General features: G+C 38.5%; 1 protein-coding gene across 1 annotated transcript; it reads right to left on the bottom strand.

Moving 5' to 3' along the window:
• Positions 1 to 1,200: 1,200 nt before the first annotated feature.
• Positions 1,201 to 24,396, bottom strand: LOC132149417 (sphingosine 1-phosphate receptor 2-like). The gene is made up of 3 exons (XM_059558633.1): positions 24,031 to 24,396; positions 3,113 to 3,145; positions 1,201 to 3,060 (listed from the first exon to the last, which is right to left on the bottom strand). The coding sequence occupies exon 3, from the start codon at positions 2,993 to 2,995 to the stop codon at positions 1,934 to 1,936; it is 1,062 nt and encodes a 353-aa protein (XP_059414616.1). The 5' UTR covers positions 2,996 to 3,060; positions 3,113 to 3,145; positions 24,031 to 24,396; the 3' UTR covers positions 1,201 to 1,933.
• Positions 24,397 to 24,602: the final 206 nt, after the last annotated feature.

Here is a 24,602-nt window from a genome sequence, read left to right as displayed (position 1 = left end):
AGATTTCTGTAATATGTGGGATAAAGCTCTTGTGTTCAGATTGTTAACCCAATACTGCATAGAACTGAAACTCGAAGCAAATTACAGTGGCATTAATCATTTCTGTCACACAAACAACCACTTTTAAAATCACACGTGAAACTGACAACCTTTAGAAATTTTCAACTACAATTTTACAAAAATACAAAACAGAGAATAACAACAAAGCAACACTTTTTTTGTATTTCATTTATATTTATTCAAAAAAGGAATGAACTAATGTGTATGTACCTATATTAGTGTTTGGGATTGTACCGATTTAGCACAGGTAGCTTGCAACTAAAACACAAGGCTATTGCACACAAGACATTGTACATGTATACACATTACATAGATACTGTACACAGATACATACACACTTTCATAAATGTATCATATAAAACAAACATCGTTCCACAGGGTAGCCAATGTTTTACATTGAACGGAGTGATAGGAATGCTCACACAGTCTTAAACTCTTAATGCATCATAAAAAAAAGACAGACAGAAAAAACTAAATACATTAGGTTGGTATTGGAAGAGCTGCCAAAGTGCTTTCTCTGCTGAACTAAACCAACCAGCAAAGGAAACTAAAACATGTTGGGATCAAACAGTCAAGGCTGTGATTGTGTGAGTGAAAGTGTTGGACTAAGGATATCAACTTAAGGGAACATCAAGGTCAGTCCCTAACAACAGGAAGAAGCATGAAAGCACTGGACTTCAGTGGTTGCAGGAAGTTTAAAGTTTCTTCTAAAGACTTGTGGCCTATTAAAATACAGCATAACACCTAACAACCCCCATATCTCAGAATGAATATGCCTTCAAAAGAGACAAATGCATGCTCAATTTGTCCTTATCTCAAAGTTTCCAGTCTTATTAATGGCATATCAATTTTAATGAATTTTAAATGTCATTAAGACTTCACAGTGAGTGCCCTTTCTTGTTGCTTGCCAATAATGTCAATAATCAACAGGAGAAAAATGATGTTCGATAATACTGTCGATCAGCGAAACTGTTCGCTCGTTACACTTCATTCTTATATTCTGTTCCATTCGTCAAGTTGGGCACAAAAAGCACACGCTGCCGCAGCGAAGCTACAGCATTGTCATGCCAACACAACCAGCATTTACACCAGCTGCTGAGAGAAACTCGTGTCAGGAATTCAGTAATCACATTCTGATCGTGCTTTACTCTTAGGAAATAAAATAGGGATGTTAAAGCAAAATAAAATACAAAGAGAAGTAACATTGACAATTTTACATAGATTGGTCATACATATTAGTTTTTTTACAGGTTAGATTTTCATGCAATACAATGAAGTGGAATCCTTTTATTGTCGGCAATCAAAGGATGTTATGTATAACAAGTAATTTGATGTGTACATTAGGAGAGGTTCTGCAAGCATGCATGTTTTGTTTGGCTCACACGGAGTGCATTGTCAATCTGTACATTTCAATCGGTCCTCTCAAATATCTGAACAGTGGTAATCTACTTGTGGATAGGATACATCTTGTATGCGACTTCTGTTAGGTTGGTCAGCATATGAGAAATATACAATCCCAAGCTGCCTAGAAGTCTGCAAAGTGCGACTTTCATTTTTCATGTTTTGTCAAAGAGCTTCAATGGATATTCCCATTTGGAATTGTTTTTCTTTAATTTGCCTTCTAATGTCAAATATGTGGTGAAGTCTCATTCTGTGATGTTCAGGAACTTTTGCAAGGACAGAAGCAACAGATGACACGCAGGAGTCCGGTAGCACAGCTGTGATATCTGCTCTAAATGTCCATGAGTCCAAATACACTGATTGTGATTCACGTTTCATCTGTGAGGTCTCTGAACACTTCTGTCTTCTGTGCCTTGCCTCAAAGATGGGGTCTCCCCTTGTCTTCAAACACCTGGGCATTGAGGAGACAAAATCAGACAGTAGTGCAGTCCTGCATGATGGGAATTGACTGATGTTCGTGTTTGTTGGTGCAGTGCTCCATTGAAATCGAGCTCTTGAGTGGCACCATGCAGCGGTGAGAAGGCCTGCCACAATTGAACAGCCCCCAGCAGCAAAGCACCCTGAGAAACTCCCTCCTCATTTCCTTACTCCGCAATGTGTAGATCAGTGGGTTCAGTGCCGAATTCATTGTGGTGATGCTGAAGAAGATGGTAGCATTGTTGAGAATAGGACATTCTTTTATTGAACAGGAAGTGTCCAAGAGAAGGATGGTGAATGCGGGTAACCAACAAATGATGAATACGCCGAGCACAATCGTGACAGTCTTCAGGAGAGCATAAGCTGGAGAATTGGTGGCCTCTTGCTGGCTTGTTCGCACAATAAGATAGATGCGAACGTAAAGGATCACAATGGACATCAAGATGATGGTAAAGATGGTAACGACAAAAAGGATGTAGTATCGGGAGTTGAGAGGAAGGACAGAGGAGCAATCCTTAACGTTATTTATACAGTTCCAACCAAAAATGGGAAGACCTCCCAGAAGGATGGACATCACCCAGCATGCTCCGATCAAAAGGAACATGCGGCAAGTTTTGTTGGAGCCATAAACCTTGACCTTGGTGATGGCAATGTAGCGCTCTATGGCGATAGCCAGCAGGCTGAAAACGGAGGCAGCCAGTGCTATGAAAGTAGTCCCTTCTCGTATGAACCACTGGACAGGCACCAACTGAAATGTCTTCGGGCCTGACAGGAAGATGTTGGCAATATAAGCGGAGCCAGCCAGTAGGTCTGAGAAGGCCAGGTTTCCGATGAAGAAGAACATGGCAGAGTGGAACTTCTTATTGCGAAACACAGCAATGAGCACCAAGAGGTTTTCGAAGATGATGATACTGCAGATTATGACAAATAAAATGTTCAGGGTGCTCAGGCTTTGTTCAATCGTGCGGTCATCTAATTCCTTCTGGCTCATGTTCTTGACAATTTTATAGTGGTCCCTTACGAGGCACGTGTTGAAGTACTGGGAGTATTTGCTCATGGTGACAGCTGGCAAAGCCCTGCAACCAGACAGCCAGTAGTCAATGAGAGGGCAGCTTGTCTGAGCTTGTCTGGGCCAGAAGGGGCACAGGAAATGAGCCGCCCAGCCCAGAGTTACGTCTCAGTGGCCCAGGAAGCTCCTCAGTGTCACCTGGAAACAAACACAAAACAGAATGATTACTGGCAGGCCAAAGTTAAAAAGCAACCATCAACAAATCAAATGTAAAGTTTAAAAGGCTGTAAGTTCTGTGACTCTAACAGCACCAAACAATCTTTTGAGTGGGCCAGGCATAACAACATTATCCGGTTTGGGTAGGACTATCTGTGTGTCCAAACAATGGAGGATGAGGGAGTGTTCGTTTAAAACCTGTCATTATTTTTGCAATCAAAGCTGGTCAGACTGTGAACATTAGGTCCTGTTTCCACCTGGTATTCATGTGATTTTCAAATGTGTCTCCACTGACCACTTGTGCTCAGATTTCATCAAGACCCTCCCCTCTTTTTTTGTCACCCTCTACGTCATTTTCAAACGAGTGCCACACACATATTGGACTGAATGAGCAAAGTCAGCAGGAAAAGGAAAAAGGAAGAGAATGAAAAGGATCAAAAAGGGATCTGTGATCTCTACCTTAAATCACTTGTTTTGGTGCACTTTCTCACAACATGTCCCAGAACAATCAAGTGTTCAGTGAGTGGGTGGCAAGTATGCAGTGTTTTACTATGGTCTGGGATGCCTTTAAATGTTTAAACCACACATAAGTTCTTGACTACCTCCTTATGTGGTTTCAGTGATCAAATGACAAAACCTTTAACACCCTGTTTCAACCTGTATTTAGTGCTGAACACTGGGAGCACAAAAACACATCTTAATATCAGGTGGAAACATGGCCTTAAAGACTCAGTTTCTTGTTTGTTGTCATGTCATCAGAGACAAAATCTCACTCTGAGCGACTAACTACGATTGCTCACTGATGCAGCTAGTTTAGAGACAGCTTGAACGGATGTAAGCTTGAAATGCATTGCAGCATCCATGACTACTTGAGTGTGCACACTAGATGAGCATCTGTGAATCTGGATCTGGAATCCAGAATCTGAAGGGGTTGTGCTGCAGACTTCAAAAACATGAAATGCTAACAAGCTTCCTTCTTGTAGTGTGCACTAGGCTTTATCTAACGCACAAGCAGTAGTCCTGCATTGATCACACACTTTTGGAAACCAAAAATAGCTCTCAAGTATCTGGAATTTCCCTTCTGAGTAAATGCTACATGTCAGAACTGTCCTTCAGCTACAATCTGTTCTTGCTTCATCAATAAATATAAAGTGAGAGTTCATGTGACATATAGTCTTCTACACCATCACTTAACTGTGTGCAGAACCGGATGTTTACTAGTACAATTCAGTGACTCACAAAGTAATGCAAGCTCACGGGATGTGTAAAACTACGTTATATTAGAATGATCACCTTGTTATGTTCTGGAGTGTTTGGTAAGGAATATCTAATGATGGACTGCTGAATGCATGAAAATTAATGGACACATTTGAGTAACAAAGTTCTGTGTGTGTGAGACAGACCGTGTGAGTGAGCAAGCAAGCAAGCGTGGTTACCCGTGTCTGCCCTGGCTAAAGTTTTTCAGTTCAATTGAAGTTTATTTTAATAGTGCTTTTCACAATACAAATCGTTGCAAAGCAGCTTTACAGAAAATTGTGGCTCCAAACATGTAGTCACAATATTAGATATTAATTACAGTATTTTAGATTTAAGCCTGGGGAGTTGCCCCATTCAGCTTTCTGCTAGTTGAATAAATTGCGTAAGTTCAAAGTTAAAATAGTTTTTTATACAATTTGATTGCCCAATGCCTTTTTGTTTTGGTTGTTTTGATATGGTACACTGTGCACAGGGTTCCCACACCTTGGTTTACTTCAAATTCAAGGACCTTTCAAGGACTTTACAGGTCCAATACCCTCAAATTCAAGGACTTAATGTATTGACACATTTCAAGTGAGAGAGATGTTACATCATGTTATCTTGTAAAAAACATTGTTACAGTTTTCATGTCTCAAGCACAACCATGCAACAAAAAAAAAAAAAAAAAAATTTGCCATATGACAGAGATCTGATATTCTATTTGTTGTATTTCTGTTCTGCATAAAACTGAAGAATATTCAGTACATTCTATACTGTATTATAAAATGATGTGATATTAACTTTTGCATGGATTCATGGGCATGGGCTCATGTAAACAGAAGTTTTAAGATATATGAATATGCTTTTAAGTTTTTCTTGCCTCATGGGTTTACATTATCTTAACAAGCAAAGCAATGCAACATTAATTTCCAGGTGTGTCTGTGAAACATTAAGGTAGCATCCTATTAGTTTTGTGGGCACATGACCATATTGACCATATTTTAGTTTTCCAAAAAGAGGACAGTGGGTGTGGGTGGGGCAGGGACTGGGGTATGGTTGGCTGGTGGTAAAGTAGTGCCCAAAGTAGTGCAATGACCATATCCCAAATATCAAAACTGAAAATATGTAATTTCCATACCTAAATTACATATTTGACAGTCACTGTTATGCATATTGATCATAAACACAGACAGCTAAAGGCTAATTTATACTTCTGTGTTGGACCTATGCCATAGCCTTTATGCCAGATTTCATTTATACTTCTGCGTCGTTGTCCTAGTCTGCAGTGTCCACGTGCATGTTGCTTTTGTAACCTGTATCAATGTAGGTTTATTCTCAAAAACTTTCCAGGGCCTTGAAAAAAACATTTCAGATTCCCAAACTTTCAAGGATTTCAAGGACTCCTGAACCTTGATGCGCCTCTTTGAAGTTCTGTTCCTTTGAAATAGTGTCAAGATGTCAACTGTAATGCAATGAAAACTGGTCCCACTAGTATTTTCTAGCTACACAGTTGTGGAAAATTTAATATCCAACATAATATCCTTGTGTTTGCTAATTTTACAGAATACTTCAATACTTCATTGGTAAAAAGAAAAAAGAAAAAAAAGGTTGGCTTGAACAAGTTATTCACCCTGTTTTCTGTATGAATCTTAATGATTTCACAGTGAACAATTATTTCATGTTTTAATTCTCAATTTAATTTAATGAAGTTCTGTTGAAACAAGATTTCTCTTTAATGAAGTATGCGACACAAATACTGCAAGCTCTCAATCAGATCTGTCTCCATCCAATAAACAACAACCAATGGATAGAATAGAATAAAATCCCCAACCTATATTTTTTGATAATTCATCTGATGATGTGTCACATTACAGAAGAAAATATGACATTTCATGACATTGTGACTTTAAAGGCGGGGTAGGAGATTTGGTTCAGAAACATTTTTTTTGCTACGATGGTGTTTTCAACATCTCGATAGCAATCACTAAGTGAAGTGGTCTAAATCTATTTATATGTATTTATATTGTCTGTGAAAGGTGTAGGACCATAATATGTTTATCCAATTAAAATGTTCGGTCTGAACATTACAATAGGTTGTCCTGTCAAAATCTTTATTTGCATACGCACCCTGTTTGCAGACATGATACGTAATCATAACATTCCATCGAGAATGAAAGACACTATCATTGTAATTTAATGCGTAGCTGTTTTTGACTGAATGAGGACCACTGCCCAAGACACACCATCAGCACAGCCAGAGCAAAGCTGCAAAAGCCTCAACACTGAAAGATGCAAATACCCCATCTGACCAGAGTCACTGTAGAGACTATGCAACCATGTGGAATGGCATCTGGAGACAAAGGCAGGAATCTGAGACATCTGTGTGACGCACCCACCTCACTTCAACATCACTGTTTGCTGCACAAAGTTCAAAACCCCTAACATACATAATCACAGACGCCAGCTTATGTAAACACAACAGGAAGCGTGTCTCAGTCACCTATAAGAACACAATAAGTTACAGCTGCATAGACAGTGGCACAATCCTGCTGCCAAATGCCAATAATATCCAAGGACGTTTCCTTGAGAGGCAGCGATTAACAATGGTCTCCTTTGTCCAGGCTGCGTTTCACCTGATACTACTAGTACACTGGTCCAAAATAACACCACGCTCCAACCACAACATGCAAGTTGTTCCATTCAAGCATTTTTCAGTAAACACTGTAAATAACCAATAGAGTGTCACACCAAAGCTTAAATTACCCATCAAAATGTGCGAGTCGCCTTCTCAGAAACTGACGGATCTGTTTCAGTGTTCCACCCACTGAATTTCACTCTCAGAACAGGTTTGAGTGGGTAGTTTCGCTGCAGACAACTCATGTTTGTGATTTCACTGGGCCCTCTTCAAGGTCCTCGATGCAGTATGGACCTCAGTGTTCCTGTGGAGACCTTTGCCGCCTTTTAGGAATTTGACAGCGTGTGAAACCTGATGGTCTGGTTTGTCAGCAGTGCCGTCTCCGGCCTGCCCCACTTCACCTTTACCCCCCGCCCTGTCCTTCAACTACAGACTGGAAGGGACGGCCAGATCGTCCTGTCTAAATAATTAATCTTTTGTCTCATCTTCTTAAGAAAAAACATATTAATCATAACAAACGATAAATAAGATGCAAATATGTAGGTCATAACAATGAAAGGATAGCAGGTCTCCACGGTTGGGTTGCAACAAATGATTATTTTGATAATAGATTAATCTAATGATTATTAGAACGATTAATCGAATAATCATCAATTGTTTCACTGATTTAATCAGAAGAGATTTTTGATTATTCAGCTTTCGCAATTAGTTAAAATATTGAGTTATACATATTCTAACAAATAAATTAAGGTAATTTCTTATTTAATTACCTGAAATATATTTGTGCAAGTCATATGGATAGGGAAAAAAAGGTTAAGTGTTAAGTTTTAATATTCACAACCTAGTCTCTCTTAAAATACCTTATAGAGTTATGATAATCAAAACAGTCCTGAGCTAGATCAAACAATTAAATGAAATGTTAACTAAATGTTTTTTCCCCACTAATAAAAATATTCTATCATTTGCTAGCTCCACAGTGGAGAGCTGCTTTATGACAGAAAATCGAATTGTAATTCTAACTGAAAGCGACACAGACTCTGTTTTTTCATGTTTAATAATACTGTAAAGCTGCTTGATTTCAGAATATCTATTGCATGAAGTACTACAAAAATAAACGTGACTGGATTTTACTACAGGGCTCGTGCAAACATCCACATCTCTGTAATCAGATGCGTTTTAAACTGCTGCCTTCTCACCACTGTCAGTTTTTGATGTGTTTATTTAGCCTCAGGTTTGGCTGCCATTTCTCTGAAGCATCTTTTCTTGATTTGCATCATGAGAGCTAAATTAGCACACTGGTCAAACTGCATTATTACAGGCTCTTACATTAGGTAATATGCATAGACCGTATAAAAACATGGACGGAGTGTCCGGGACATCACCCGTAGATTCCTGAAGAGAGTTTTTGAAGCTCAAAGTAGGCGGAAGCCGGCCGTCACCATCTTGGCAGGGTGTCATCCCGTGTCACTCCCGAATTATCGTAAATGGACAAAAAGGCAGGGCCTGGTTACTGAAGCCACGCCCACCTAGCACGATGACAGTGTCAGCAGGGACAATCCACCTGTCACTAAAGTGGCCACACCCTTAATTATGCAAACCTTTAAGGCTTTATATAATTTAAACGGATGAGTTATAACCCTCACAGTTGTCATGAAGGGCCAAATCAGCTATATAGACCAAAATAATTTTTTGTACCAGGCTGTAAACATGTTTTTTTTTCTATTGTAAAGTTTGGCATTTTAACATGAGGAGTCTATGGGATCACTAGCGGCCAGTTGTTAAAATTGCAGTTTTAGTCACTTCCTTGTTGGCTTCATGATAGAGCGTAGCTTGCCGCTTGGTTATATGACATAAAACGACTACTCTACAACAAAAAAATATTTGTAGACATATTTTTTTTGTCAACACTGTTGACTAATCATTTCAGCCCTACTCCACCGTCCAGCTGGCCAACAAGAGCAGTCTTCCTGTATGCAACTACACTGCTATAGGCCAAAGGAAGTGTTTGTGGTGTCAGAAAACTAACATCCTGTTCACACTTGATAGCTGACTGGTGGAGAGCAAGACAGTTAATGTGGGAAAGGTTTGGTGGAAGCGAGAGACACAAAAGCACAGCAAAGGAAGTTTATTCGGATTCTTACAGGTATAATACGTGTGGCAGGAAACGTGCTGAAGCACAGCAGCAAGCCGCTAGCTTTGTGGTAAAAGTGCAACGGATATACATAGTTTAATCTGCAAAGATTTCTTAAAACTGTTATAGTTCAGAACTGACTCATCATAAAGGTCGCTCTTACAGTTCATATAACACAGTTCTTACAGACCATATGATTTCCAGCTCTCGTTCCATCATCAGTGAAACCTGAACTGAGGACCCCAGCCTTGGGCAGGACCCCACCCACATCCCCATGACAGCTCGACAAAGGCCCCAGGTGTTGTTTGCGCTTCCCAGCAATACCTGATAAGCCCCAATTAGTCACTTACGTCTGAGCAACCGTGTTTCCCACAACGCACCTGTTACCTAGCATTGGTTGAGCACCGCTTGCCTCGTTGTCTAGAGAGATCTTTGAGACTTCTCTCCAGCTTGAACAAACGTCCAGCAACCATACAACGATGTTTCACTTCATCGTTGTTTTGACGGATTATCATATTTACCATCATGAACATGCTAAATCAGCCTTATGATCATTATGGAGGTTTATTTATATGTTGTTTATTAGCATATTTGTTTCAGACTTGCTTCACACCACTTATTTTACCCACACTTAAATGGCAGTCATAAATGGATAGGGTAAAGTTCACTTTCTGCATAATGGCGCTGTTGAGCTCTGTGAAGTGCTTCAGACACTGACACGCAACTAATTCTACATCCTGTCTTCGTCGTGATTAGTCTCACCATCCATGAGACCACATTTTTTCACCTCTACCACAAATGCACCATAACCCAGAGTTTATTATTGGGGAATTATAAATCAAACAAAAAGTTACTGCAAAGCAGAGTGAACAACAAATCAAATAAATGTGCTAAAGAGCAGCCGGAGGTGATCTTTACCAGAACAATAGTGAGGTGAAAACTGTACGCTTGAAACTGCCAGATTTGAATGCGGACTGTAAGATAAGTAATTTATCTGTATCAAAATACAATCAGTTCATAGCACATGATCATTAAAGTTATTACACTTTGCTCTAGAGAGCTGTACAATTGCATCATACATCATTGTATTGATTGGCTGGCTGAAGCTGGTTCCACAATATCAGATGTAAAATGGTAAAAAACGAGCATATCCACCACATCACTGCACAGCTTCCACAGGATTGCTTTTTATGTTGCAAATCAAACATTTCTGTAAAAAAAATTTGAACTAAGGATAGATGCACGATACATATTAATACCATATTGGTTTTCCGCAGATGTTGGAGTTTTTTAATGATATAAATTGGTCAGTGTTGAATATAATTCGGCTGGTATCGGATATTTAATTGTGCAAGACCATTTACCCAATTTTAGCATTTAGATTACCAATTAGCTAACGAATTAGCCACTTTTTGTTGTGTCAAATACCACAAATTTATAGTACCTTATTGCTTAAATACACAACAAAACTAATGCAAACTAAGCTGAATTTATTTGTATACAGTACAATACAGTGTGCAATGAGGTAATATACAACAGTGAAACAGTCTATAGAACTTGCATTTGACCAGAACATTCCTTTATAAACCACAGGAAATAAAAACGAATGGGTTTATACTGCATCGCTAGCAGAAAAAAAAAAGATTGTGGGCGAAGCTATTATCCACAAACACCTAGAGAAACCGCTCAGTGTAATTTTTTCAGAATGCACACTGACCCATAATACAATACCACCGCAACTGCGCTGCATCTGATGCTGCATGTAGCCCCATTCTCACGAATCAAGACAAATGTGGGGCAGGCTTTGACCAGCCTCTGCAACAAACCTCGGCCTCCTCTAAAGTTATTAACGTCAGAGTTCTCAAACAGAGACCGTACTCCTACAACACTGAGAGACAGACTCTTATGTAACAGATGTAACAGGCCTAAAACCAAAGCATAAGTACTGATGTTAGTAATGACTCAAGCAGAGCAGGGGTATATACCTATACCAGAACAAGGGCAAATATCTTTGCAATGGAACCGAAATATAAAAGCAATAAGCTATAAAGTCAAATTAAAAAAAGGATGTTTTTGATTATTATACTTATATTTTGTATTGTGACTACTAAAACCAAAGAAAATGATCAAAATATTATTTAGAAAATATTTACTTTGTGTTATTTGTAATGTTATATGTACGATTAAAGAAAAACATTTTAAAATAAATTATATATTTTTTTAATTTGAATAGCATTTTCATAATACATTTCCATTCCATTCCAACAACATCAGTTAGCAAGTTAAATGCAATAAATGTGTCGCTTCTCTATTTAACCATGTAACCAAGCATGTATGCTGCTAGGAAGGAAAAATTAATAATTAATAATAAAATAAATAATTGTTCCATGAAGTTTATGTTTTTTTCTTGCTCTTAAAAACTTGTCAAGAGAATGAAATAATCTTAGTAGTTTTTGACCATTTAAAAAACAAACAAAAAAAGACTGGAGTAGTAGTTACTATGTAAGTTTCTTTTTCATTTTTTTCTACTTTTTTTCCCATATATTTTCCACAAACTCTATAGAATCATAAAAAGCATTGCTTATTTTCTGTTCTTAGTTTTGCTCAGTTTTATTCATTTAATTTAGTGCCTCCATTACATGTTTTATTGTTTTCTGACTCATCTGAAATCCGTCCTCAGCAGCAACCAGCCTCCCTTGATGATTTCAATGATTTCCACTTTTATCTTTAGGACACGAAAGCGCACCAGGCGTAGATAATACAGAAGCCAGAGGGCAGATGATCTCAGAAACAAAACCGAGTAACACAGCTAATGACAAAATCAGTTTCTCATCTGTACATGCAAACATATAGACAGAGTCACAACACTCAGATGTACACAAAACTATTACGCCTTAAGATATCGCTACTGTTCATCACAATGCAATTTTGACATGTTATGTTGAGAAGCAGTAGCTATAGTGGAGTTCTGGGAAAAAACACCTCTGAGATTTAACCACAGATACGATGCTGGTTTCACCTGCAAATGTCTTCTAGATTGCAAGAAAGTGACAAATAGTCTATCTTTGAACAGCTCCCAAAATTAACTGTAAACTGTAAGTTTGTCTAATAGTATACTGTGTGTACTGACTATATGTATGTGCATATTGCACACTTTCACCTGTTGAAGTCTGTTTGGTTATATGTTAATTGTTTCTGCAATTTCTGGAGCAAGCTCCCAATGTGCTGTGGTGGTGATGTGACAATAAAAGTTTCTTGACTTGACTTGACTTAAAATGTTTGCTATGCAGTGGAGCCGATATGGGCGATTTGAGATGGTCTGCCATATCTAACATAAATGAAATGAAACTCCATAGACATTTTATGACAAAGCATGGCAAAAAACAAAAAACAAAAAACATATACTTAATTTAAGTATAACATACCAAATAAATCCAAGCATACTGTTATACAAGTTCTGATGCAATTGTATCAATCAACAATACCTCTGAAGCATGAAATAGCATTAGAATAATATTTTCTCTTCTGCTGCCATTTTTACATAATGAAAGACGAGGCAGGACTTGTGTAATAATACAAGCCAGACATGAACTTTGGGGAATGCATTAACATCACTGGTCAACGTGTCAGACCATGTGGCCACCCACTAGATAATAATAATTTAGAAAATAATAATTTAACCCTTTCGCACGTGAGTTTAAAATATTCTAGCTGAGACCCCGGCCTGAGTTTTTTTTTTAAGGTGACCGTTATTCTAGAATGTATAGCCTTATTGTTTCCATGGCGACGCATCATGCTTGTCATGTGACACAACACAGCCTCAATAGATCTGTATGACACATGGATCGCTTTTATTTAGTTTTTCCTGTTTTATTCAAAATGTTCCCAAAACATGCTCACTATATTATGAAATATCTGATATTCCGATTCTGAAATATGTGTAAGTAAATATATATGGTAGTTTAAACACTTTTATATCGACTGTGTTAGTTGATCTGTACACATCCTACACATCCTGTATACGATATCAATAAAAACATGTCGTCAGATTATATTTGTGAGGATCATTATTGCCGTTTCCACAGACACCAGGGTATATTTTACAAACTGTAAATGTATGTTTTTGCTAGTACTCAGGTGTAATTAAATGTCTGAAACTTTAAATAAGCATTAAATGGTTGAAAATACTGAATATGTGTGATAATATAACAAGCGCTCAGTGCGTCCGATCTGGCTCTGCGTCAGTCAAAGCACGAAGGCGGATTTAAGTTTAGCAGTTGATGATGTGACGCAATGAAAGTTCTAATCACACCGGTTAAATTATTCTTTTGCCCATTTCATCATACACTATGCAAAGAATCATCTGATTGCTAAAGCCTGGCTCACACTACAGGAATTTTAGCTAGATTTAGCCCTGATTTCCTCCTCCCGAGAATCAGCAAACATCTTGTCAAGCACCTCAATCTGTCCCGATGTTTGGTGCGGATTATCCGGTAATGTGCGGCATTCACCGATCGAATGCTCGCACACAAATCGGGGCAGCCCCGATTATTATCAAACATGTTTGATATTTAGGATTTAAATCGGGATTATGATGGCTTACAGTGTGAGATGTGCTACGATGTTCAAATCTTGTAGTGTGTGCATGTTTAATATTTGAGGGCAGATAATCTGCAAAGATTCTCTTCTCCTCATGTGTGTGCTGCAACCAGATTTTAAAATCGGTTATGATTTTAAACTCCTGTAGTGTGAGCCCGGCTTTAGCTACATAACGCTTCACCTCTCTTCAACAAGCTGCACAATTTGTGGTAACACTACGTTTACATGCAGCCAATAACCTGTTCAAAACCGGGATATTAGCAATAACCCGGTCGCGCACGGCCATGTAAACACCGGCAAAAACCCGGATATGCTCATATCCCGGTTTTTAAAAACCAGGATATTATACCTGGGGTACCCCTTTTCTAATCCGAATATTTGGTCTTGTAAACGCGTTTCGGCATATCCCCATCAAAATGTGTGTTCTGCGCATGTTCTATTCGCAAGGAATCTTGGTCTTTTGAGTAGAGACGGCGCATAAAAAAACCCCGCGTGCAGTATAGAGGCACAGTAGTGTAAAGTGCTGCTGGTGGATCAGTACCAGCGCCAAAGCACAAACAAAGACTATCGCTATCTGCCCCAAACTATTCATTATCCGCCTGCTGCTGCTGTTGTTGTCTTTAGATACAGGAAGAAGATTCGGAAATGACGCATATTGCGTCTTGTTGTCCGTACGTCCAGACGCTAATCGTGCGTCGCCGTTTACATCGGGATTGGCGACTGATTACACATTCCATGCATACAGGAGTAACTCTCTCTGCTCACGCATGTAAACGGGTTATCCCGAATGTTTCAGAAACCCGAATAGTGACCTTAACCCGACCATAACCCGAATTTTAACAGCATGTAAACGTAGTCACTAGTAACATAATGGTGTTTAAAAAAGGGTTAGAGGTTTATTCAATTCTCTAACCTTCTTAATTATAAGCAACACAAATAATGATACTTGACTTAGTACTCATTAACTAGTCTCTCATTTCAGAAGATCAGCTTTACCACTGAAGATCTACATGTGTTTACTTCTCTCAATTAAATCCACTAATTATGCCTTTGTGTAGACTTCATGTAAAGCCCAAGTACCCTTTCATGACCAGGAGGCAGTGGCAGACTGTGTTCTGCTATAGTAATCCAGCATAGGGCTGGGCGATATATTGAGTTTGTTTGAGTATGGGTCACCTTACTTGGCTGTATGTCACGCCACTCACTCACTCACTCACTCACTCACTCACTCACTCACTCACTCACTTTTAGTTTTTAGATTTTAATGTTACAATTTTAGAATGAAATGTGATTTTAACCCTTTTTGCACATAATATAAAGGCTTACATGGTTACATTAACTTTATTTGTTTTCATAGCCTTTAATATGTATTGTTTTGTTGGACAACATTGGACGGTAAGTGAAATAAATAGATATTAAACACAGATTTTTTTAATCCAAATAGAAAAAAATTATAAATAAATACCGAGATACGATTCTTTTGCCCATATCGCCCAGCCCTAATCCAGCGTGATTTGGAAAGTTGGGTATACGATTGTAATCAGCCACACGGAGAAGGGGAGGAAACAGGTCACTGCTCAGTCTCTTTTCTTCCCCTGCGAGGCATTCATAAACAGATGCTCATTAGAACTCGAATTCGCTTATATTTCTTATCTCTATTTATTTGCTGATATGTTTCTTTGCATGTGGGCAAAAAGTGACAGGAAACGAGGAGCTGTGTGAAAAAGAAACATGCTCACCAAGGCTGCATTAATTTGATAAAAAAAATTGTAGTGTAACAATTGTGAAATATTATTACAATTTAAAAGAACTGTTATCAATTTGATTATATTTCAAAATGCAGTGTATTCCTGTGATGCAAAGCTGGATTTTCAGCATCATTACTCCAGTCTTCTGTGTCACATGATCCTTCAGAAATCTTTCTGATATGCTAATACATGCATTATTTTGATCAAATGTTGAAATTTTGTAGATTTTTTTTAAAAATCAGGATACTTTGATAAATAAAAAGTGTAAAAAAACTGGATTGATCTGATTATTGCTGTTATTTATCAAATATTCTTCATGTAGTACAAATATAACTTAAAATAAAACCACATTTTTACATGTTTCTTTAACATTATAAATCTACTTGGTTGATGGCTGAGAAGTCTTTTTTTTTCACTTCTGTAATTTCGATTTAGGTTTGTGACCGATTCTCTGCCATCCCCCAACACTCTTCAGTTTAATGTCTACTACGTAGATCAAAGGAAAGGCCTGCAAAAGCATCAGGAGGATTCATTTACAACGACAGCCATGGTCTCGCAGTCTCTAGTGTTTATTAAATAATGAGCTAAAGCATCATTACTTCATAATTTAATCTTCCAGGGAACTTACTGCTGGTTTAGGCATGTCTAGACGTTCAAGGATGAGATCTCCACACGTCAGCAAGGCACAGGAAGACATTACCAGTATATAAGTCAAGTAATACTAAATAAGAACTAAAGCCTGCTGAACTATCTATGTCAGTCTTAAAATAAATAAATAACCAAACAGACAAACTAAGATAAGTGGTTTAACACTGCAGCAGGCTACCAAGGAAAGAATCAGTTAAATCTAACCACAGAAGATCAAGTTTCACAAGTTAGTTTTTTTTGTTTCTCACACTCTTCTACTGTTGTCCCGACATAGGAAGTATCCTTTAATAAAAGGTCCTAGAAAAGAAATCATGCTTGCTTTGTTCTACAGGCCTTCTCCTGTTCCCCCATAACGCAAACCACACCCATGCTCATATTCTTCTGCTTTATTTTGGGATGTGTGTGTGTGTGTGTGTGTGTGTGTGTGTGTGTGTGTGTGTGTGTGTGTGTGTGTTCCTTGTGTGCGCACTCATGTTCTAGACAGACGAAACACTGTCAGATCTTCAACATTGTACTATTGTACAAATGTGACCCACATGTGTTCCTCATATGTGTTATTAGTGCACAGGACAGTTGAGGGGGTGATAATGTATTGTATGTGATTGTGGGTGGATGTGTTTGGGGGCTGAAGGTGTGAAAAGGGGGGGAGACTCCACAAAGGAAACAGGCACCCACACAGACAAACAAAGAAGTCTTGACTGCCTTTAGTGATACGATGCTGTATTAATGTCTGGTACCTTTCATCAAACAACAACGGAAAGGGAAAAGAAATAGGACGGGGGAGACGCATTAAAAAGTGCCAAAGCTATAACAGATTCACTCAGAGAGACTCCATATCAGTGCTTCTGGGTATGTTTTGATTTAAATATTCTTTGTATTAAATGGCAATAAACACATGTATTGGCTTTGTCTCAGAAATGCACAGTGATCTTTCCCAGACCGCTCCTGACATATTAGAGCACTCTGTTGCCTCACAGACTGTCTGTCATAGTAAAAATGAAAGTTTTACTTCCCCCTTCAATAACCTTTTGACTAGTCAAATGCTCAATGGAATACTTTGCTCTTTGTCAGAAGCATCACTCAAAAAACAGGGCATGTCCTTCTTTGGTGTTTGAACCTTGACAATTCTAAATGCCGCTTTTAAAAATGGTGATATTATATTAAATATAAAATATAATCATATATAAAATAATAATAAATTTCGTACATCTTATATTTTCTAAAATTAAGTTCATTGATTATCATCAGTAAAAAGATGTGCTCCGGCATAAGTAACCAATTAAATTTTTTAATTAAACGTTTTCATTCTGCATTCTAAAGACTGGCAGTTATCTCGACAGACATTGTTAAAAGAAAGAAAGAAAGAAAGAAAAAGAAAGAAATAAAGAACTACGCCCTTAAATGCTTAAAATGGAAAAACTACTAGAATAGTGGACATATATGAAGTTCTAACTACAATGCAAAAAAATAACCTTTTTTCCTTTTTTCCTCTCAAAGACAATATAAAATCCAATTATTTATTTTTGCAAACAATACATTGTCTTCATAATATCATGCTTACAAACCAATTTAGCATTTAAATTAAGCGCTACTAAGTAGTTAAAAAGTGTTTTGTTTCGGACATACCTTAAGTTATCATGACTTTAGAGCAGGACTGCCAACGTCGCTCTCAAAAACATCTGGGGCATGTTACGCTTGTACCCTTTGCCATTTCATTGCCCACAGGGTGTGGTTTAGTTATCAATCCAAAGCAGATTAAATTCAACAAGCTAATCAGTTCTGGATAGGTTATAGGGATAAGTCAGAAGTCATATCATGATGGCCTTTAACTGTATTACTGACACAGCAAGCCGTAAATCTAATATGTGACATTGTCTGAATATGTTTTTCTGCAATACTGAGTTCCAGGGGTCCAGGGTTTGACATGTCCATGCAATCATTGTTTTTGCTTCACCACACATAAGTCTCGCTAGCGACCTGTGCGTTTGCCAAGGGCCATTTCATTAGACATTCGTAAAAACACCTCGTCTTACCATTGAGGGAGATGAAACTAGACCAGACTTACCAATTACACAATATCAGCAATTTATTTAAATATTTAAGAGAAGTGAGAGACCATTTCCCCCCTAAAAAACGTTGTTTTAGTATAAATGTTTACCGCAAGTTATGCAAGAATGTCAACGGTTTCATTTAGTCTCAGTAAAATGACAAGATGATAAAGTTGTGCAACATCTGTTTCAGCAAATGATTGGCAAAAAAAAAGAAACGACTGCAGCAACATCCCACCAGAGATCACAGATCCAGGCCATTCTCATCCTAAAAGCCCCGCGTGGGCAGGATCCTTGTCTTTCTGTCTCTCATGGACATTCATGACTTTGCGTTAGCATGAGGATGGGCCTGATCCTATCACAGATGCCACGACTGAAAGAACAGGTTTGATGGACAAAGCCCCCCTCCACAATTTAATCTGCCGAGCTCTAGCGAGCAAACAAACAAAGGCAGTCAGGGTAACAATACACTGTCTATTACAAGGGGCAAGTGTAGCACGCCGTTATCTCTTTCAGTACCTGCTGGAAACTTAATGCAGTTTGACATACTGCTGCCCGGTAGACGGCTGAAAACCACACAGTAACCACATAACTGCATATCTAGCACTTTATGGAGTACTTCTGGCCACAAATCGTTCAGAAATGTTTTATGGCTCACTAACACAAAAATGATCTCCAAACCTCTTCGTGGCCAGTAAAATGGTTAACATTATCGTAAGAGGGAGACTGCAAGGTTTCTTTAATCTTGAAAGCTGTAAGGACATTTCAACATTTGGGTTCTCTCTTGTGAATAAATAATGACAGGATTTTTATTTATGGGTGGAAATCAAATATTACAAAAAAAAAAAAGTTTTTTGTTTCTTTGATGATTTCATGCTCTCTGCAGCTAGTAATTCACAGCACAAAAACACACTGCGGTTGACACAAACCATGATTGTGCCCCTTGCAAGTTAACCAGAATTCATTCTAGTTTAGATCATTATTTATTTTACAAAACGCAGTAAGGTCTAAATAGATGCACAGATTTTGACATCGATAACATAACGATTCTTTTTAAAATTCCCAATTATTTTGCTATTCTAACTATGCAAAATTATATGATTAGTTGCATTTTATTATTGGAGTCTGCATTTTTTCCACTGAGTCTGCAACACTTTCGGGAACTAATCTGTGGCCCATATTTAGGTCATGACCCACCTGTTGATTACCACTGAAACATATTAAATACAATATATTGCCAAAGATACACCTTTCTGTCGCCGTTCTGAAGATCTGTGTACACCTGCATCAATGTTAAGCCGGATTTGCCGTTCTGTTGTAAATGGCAGATTTATATCAGTGAGGCGGTTTTGCTAAATTATACCCATAAATTGTGAATTTGCACAGATGCAAGACATGAATAGAAAGAGAGATCTTTAAAAGTTCTTCCATGACTCGAAAACTCTATCTGTCCTAAAATGGACAAAGTCTTTTCCTCAACATGAAATCCTGCCCAGTAAATATTTAGAAAGTTTCCCCTGAGCCTTGTCTCCACATGTCTGTGTGAGACAGATAGATGGGGCTAGATGAGTCTGGTGTATACAGCATACATTTACGAGATTGAGTTTGTGATTTTCTCAACATTAAATATGTACACTACTGTACAGCTGCGTTAAACATGCAGTCTTAATGACTAAAGGTTAGCAGCACAAGCAAAGGCAAGGCATTGCTGCGACACTCCCAGCTCTTGGCACAAATACTGCAAGCTCTATATTGCCAACTGTGAGTTGTAACTTGCTCAGCAGCAGCCTCCAAAACAGAAGGCGTTTATTTTGACCCAGCTGTCACACCCAGCAAAAGTGTTTTTCGGCTGAGAAAAAAAAAAAAAAGAGTTATGCTGCCTTATAACAGCGCAAGCCCTAGAGCACTGGAAACCCCAGCCTCTATTAACATCACCAAAGATGGCTTGTTATTGATTGGAAAAAACACTGCCTTGGCTGGCCTGGTTCTTCTTCCCTAAACAACAAAACATATTGGTTCACCATGTTCCATAATAACTTCCAGTACAAATATATTTTGTTCTTAAAGGGATAGTACACCCCCCCCCCCCCAAAAAAAGGAAAAAAAAGTGAATTTTCTTAACTGCATGCTATTTCAAACATAGGACATTTAAGGTATATTTGTAAGTGATTATATCCACTCTTTTCAAAATAATGAAAATGAATGAGAACTGTCAAGCTCCAAAACAACACAAAAGCACCATAAACGACAGAAATGTACAGCTTCACTCTGTAACATCCTATTGTTTATGGCATCGCTACAGAAACACCCTTTTGGGCCTTTATTTTTTAGAAGTATACTGACTGAAAATCTTGACGTTAGCTCACCTATTTGTGACAACTCGTTCTTTTGAAGTCATATATTTTCAATGTATCTGAATGACTCGTTCATGAATTTAACTGAACAAGTTGCTTGTAGTGGACTTTAGAAATCGTATGGACTACTTTTATGGTGATGATTCAATTTTTCTCATTCACTTCCATTTTATGGAAAACGAGCAACCAGGACATTCTTCAAAAATTCACTTTACGTGTTCCACAGAACAATAAGTAATACAGGTTTGGAACGGCATGAGCATGAATAAGTGAATTCATGGTTGGGTGGACTATTGTTTTAAATGCTCTGCCTGACATGAAGGATTCAGTCTTCCTCAGTGAAGTCTCTCTCAGGATGTGCTGCAAGAGTTCTGTGCCTGCTGCCAAAATCATTGAGGGATTGCGCCGCCCACACTGTGACCTGGCCCCACCCTTAACCCCTCATGTGACCAAGCCCAAAAATCCCACACTTCCAGTTCCCACCACCGCCTGCAACATTTATTTATCTTTAAATAAGCGTTTATTTATTCACTTTTTTATTTAACTTCGCCTCTCATGCACAATCCCTCCACGTCTGAATGCACATACAGGATGTGACCAGTGTGGGCATGCAGAGCCAAGTCGTGGGGAACGAACTTCATTCTGAAGCATGTTTCTTGGACAGAGTTAAGCTTAAGTTAAAGAAAAAGAGTCATCAGGAAACAATCAGATAGTCGGACATGCAACCTCACTAGCCACGGCAAAAAAACTTTGGCATAATGAACATTACCACTCATATCTGAAGGCAAAGCCTTTGCTGCTTCATGAAAACTTGAAATAATAAATAACCATGAAATAATTCTGAAAGAAACCTATGAGTGGCTCAGACTGAGAGGATGAGTCATATTTATGCCTACATTGAATCTGTGCCCACAGAGCTCCAAGGAAAGCTCAGCAGACTTCCATGGAATTAGAACACTCATTCACAAAGCTCTTCACATATTTCGGCTAATGTGATAATGCTTTCTGCTACCAGCCAACTAGCTAACTAGCTTTACCATGCTTAAAGGCATTCTGCAGAGGTAAATAGATTTCCTGCAAAATTCTAAAGGAAAAGCAAAAAATCCTGGGTATTCCATGTTGGCCACTCTTAAAAATAAAGGTTCCAAAAAGGTTTTCACAGCAGTTGCATAGAAGACCCATTTTGGTTGGTGTGAACAACATTTAAAAAATCTAAAGAAACTTTTTCCACTATAAAGAACCTTTTGTGCAATAGAAAGATTCCATGGATGTTAAAGGTTCTTCAAGGAATCATCAATGCCAATGAAGAACCTTCATTCAAAGCACAGTGGGTAAGATTAAATAAAAACCACAGCTGAATCTTCTCTGACGTAGACATGGGCTGAGAGTGTGAACATTAATGAAGAACGCCAGTGGTGGTCAGCGGAGATCGCGTGGCTGGTTTTGTTCTGGTTTAATGAAGCATGGAATCACATGATGCCTATGCGGACTACATGCTGCCCATATCAGCTCTGTCTACAGATCGGATCCCAGCATGATGAAAATCTACTGTTTACTATACCCTATCAAAACCTGAATAGACCCCAAATCCCAGACAAGAAACTCTGCTCTCTCTACATCCATCAATAGATTCGACACCTGATATTCCTGCTCGGCTTCATTTTCCCATTTTAGTAATGCTGTTTCCATCTAATAACTAGTTAGCTCTCATTTAAAAAGCATGCAGAAAATCCCAGAAATTCCCAGAGCACTCAGACACAGAACAGACAAGATAATGCAATCATTCCATTTAGAGCTTTTAGAAGAATTACGTGGCCACACACACATTTCACATCCACACTTGAGAATGATGGATGGACAGCTCTCAAAGTGCCTATCAGCATTTCCTCTAATATATCAGGGAGGCAATGTGTACCACAACAATCTTTTTTATCCTTGAGAGAATGTATAACTGTGGTAGTCAGTACTTCAGAGAGGTGATGTTAGTGAATGATTGCTTTGGACTAATGGGACGGATGCATTTCATAGTTTGACTTAAATTTAGAAGCCAGCGCAATGGCTTTTCTATGTAGCTTTGGATTCTAAAGGAGACAAAAATCAGTATATACAATAGAGCTAACCTAAATCTGTACAATTGTCTGGTTTCATAATATAAAACAATCGATGCAAAACCTTAAAGGGCTAGTCTACCCAAAAATGCTAATTCTGTCATCATTCACTCATCCAAGCAAATTCATCATGCTTTTTAATTCTTCCATAGAGCACCAAAAAAAATGGACATTATGAAGTTATTTTTACAATCAAGGTCCAATAAAAATGCAACTGGCTCTCGAAGGTCTGTATGTGTGCAAGCATGAATAATGTTTGACTTCAAACAAAGATTTTCAAAAAATCCCTGTTATCAAGAGTCAGGTTTCAAACCCATATGGCTTTCCTTCTTGCATGGAACACAAAAGGTGATGCAAGGCAGAACAACCAGGCCTCTCTTTAATTGCAGGGGGAAAACACGCAATGAAAGTAGCACAACCTTTTTTGTTTTGCAGACGAAAGGAAGTCATTTGGGTTTACAATAAAACGAGGATGAGTAAATGATGAAAGAATGCCCATTTGTGGGCAGAGTGGCAGACTGTCCCTTCAAGACTCAGCACAAAGTGATAAATCAGGTAGGTTTTGAGTAAGAAAAAAACCCTAAACATTTTGTTCCAAAAAAAAGACAAACGTTGGACTAAGGAAACGATGACAGAATTTTCATTTTGGGTTGGACTATCCCTTTAAGAGACACCAGTCTCAGAGCACTCCATCCAGCAGCGTAATGCCATAATAGAGTCTTTTGTCTTATTAATACATCCTTTAAGAACAAAGCCATCTATTCAGTGACGGATGGACAAATCCTCACGATCCCCACGGTGGGTTTTGCAAATGCCACAAACGTCGCAAAGCTCCCCGCGCGCTAAGAGCACAGCAAGAAGCCTTTCCCATTGACCAATGAAGAACTACTACAATACACATGAAGTCCAGCGAGTCTGGATCATGCAGGTCAATGGTTAACTGCACGCATGTTACACATTACTTCGGAAGGCAAACATAAACGGGCTACTTTCTCGAAAGACATTCAAAACGTATGCGTCACACTTTATATTCAACTGACACTAGTGGAATATGCAAGTGTCGAAAGCTTTGATAAGACTATCTTATCAGATGAGTGCTTGCGAGAAAGATCAATGACTGAGCTGACGGTGATACAAACGTGTCTCTGTTGACAAATACACATATCACAAGCTGCTGTTAAAGTGTGCATTTTGAGAAGGTCACACATCTGTCTTAAACATTTGCACTTAGGTGTCATTAAAATACACAGGTCTATTGCGCTGTTATGGAAATGAATGAAGACATTAAACTATTGTAACACCAAGGGACATATGACTTCAATTAGAGATATCGTTATTTTAGCGCTGCTGGGAAACTTACCCCATGTGCGATGCTTGGCAGAGAGAAGAAGCGCGTGCCGATGTTTTTAATCTTCATCTATAAAGTTTACATGAGATTTCGTAATCGAGTCTTGATCTCTTGCTCGAGTCTTGAAGGATCCGTTGGGAGAGCCAACAATAACTGCTGTTATAAAGGTCAAAACTTTCGCGGAGTCATTGCTGAATGTAATCTAATCATTAACGCAGCCATGGTTGAGATAAACATCAAAAGAGGAGAAAAAATAGTTTACGTTCGCGTTAATGTCTTTAGGATGCGTCAGGTGCGACTGTGCTTTCCGTTCAATTCAAAAAGCTGTAATTCCATGCGCTGTAGCCTACGTATGAACAACAGTCTCACGGGTCTGTCTGTGCGCGCGGAGACGAAATACACACATTCGCGCACACACACACGCACCGCAACGTGGAAGAACCCAGGATGATGATTTTTACACCCCTATTTTGTCTATCCGCGATAATAGCCTACATGAATTACAAAAATACATATTTCAAATGGTAGCAAAAAAAATTTGTTTTCATCTCATTAAAATGTTTGGATCAAAAAGGCACATTTAT

This window comes from Carassius carassius, chromosome 9, assembly GCF_963082965.1.
Source record: "Carassius carassius chromosome 9, fCarCar2.1, whole genome shotgun sequence".
In the NCBI taxonomy this organism is placed as follows: Eukaryota; Metazoa; Chordata; class Actinopteri; order Cypriniformes; family Cyprinidae; genus Carassius; species Carassius carassius.
Note: the sequence above shows the minus strand (reverse complement) of the source record. Positions and strands in the feature narration are given on the sequence as shown.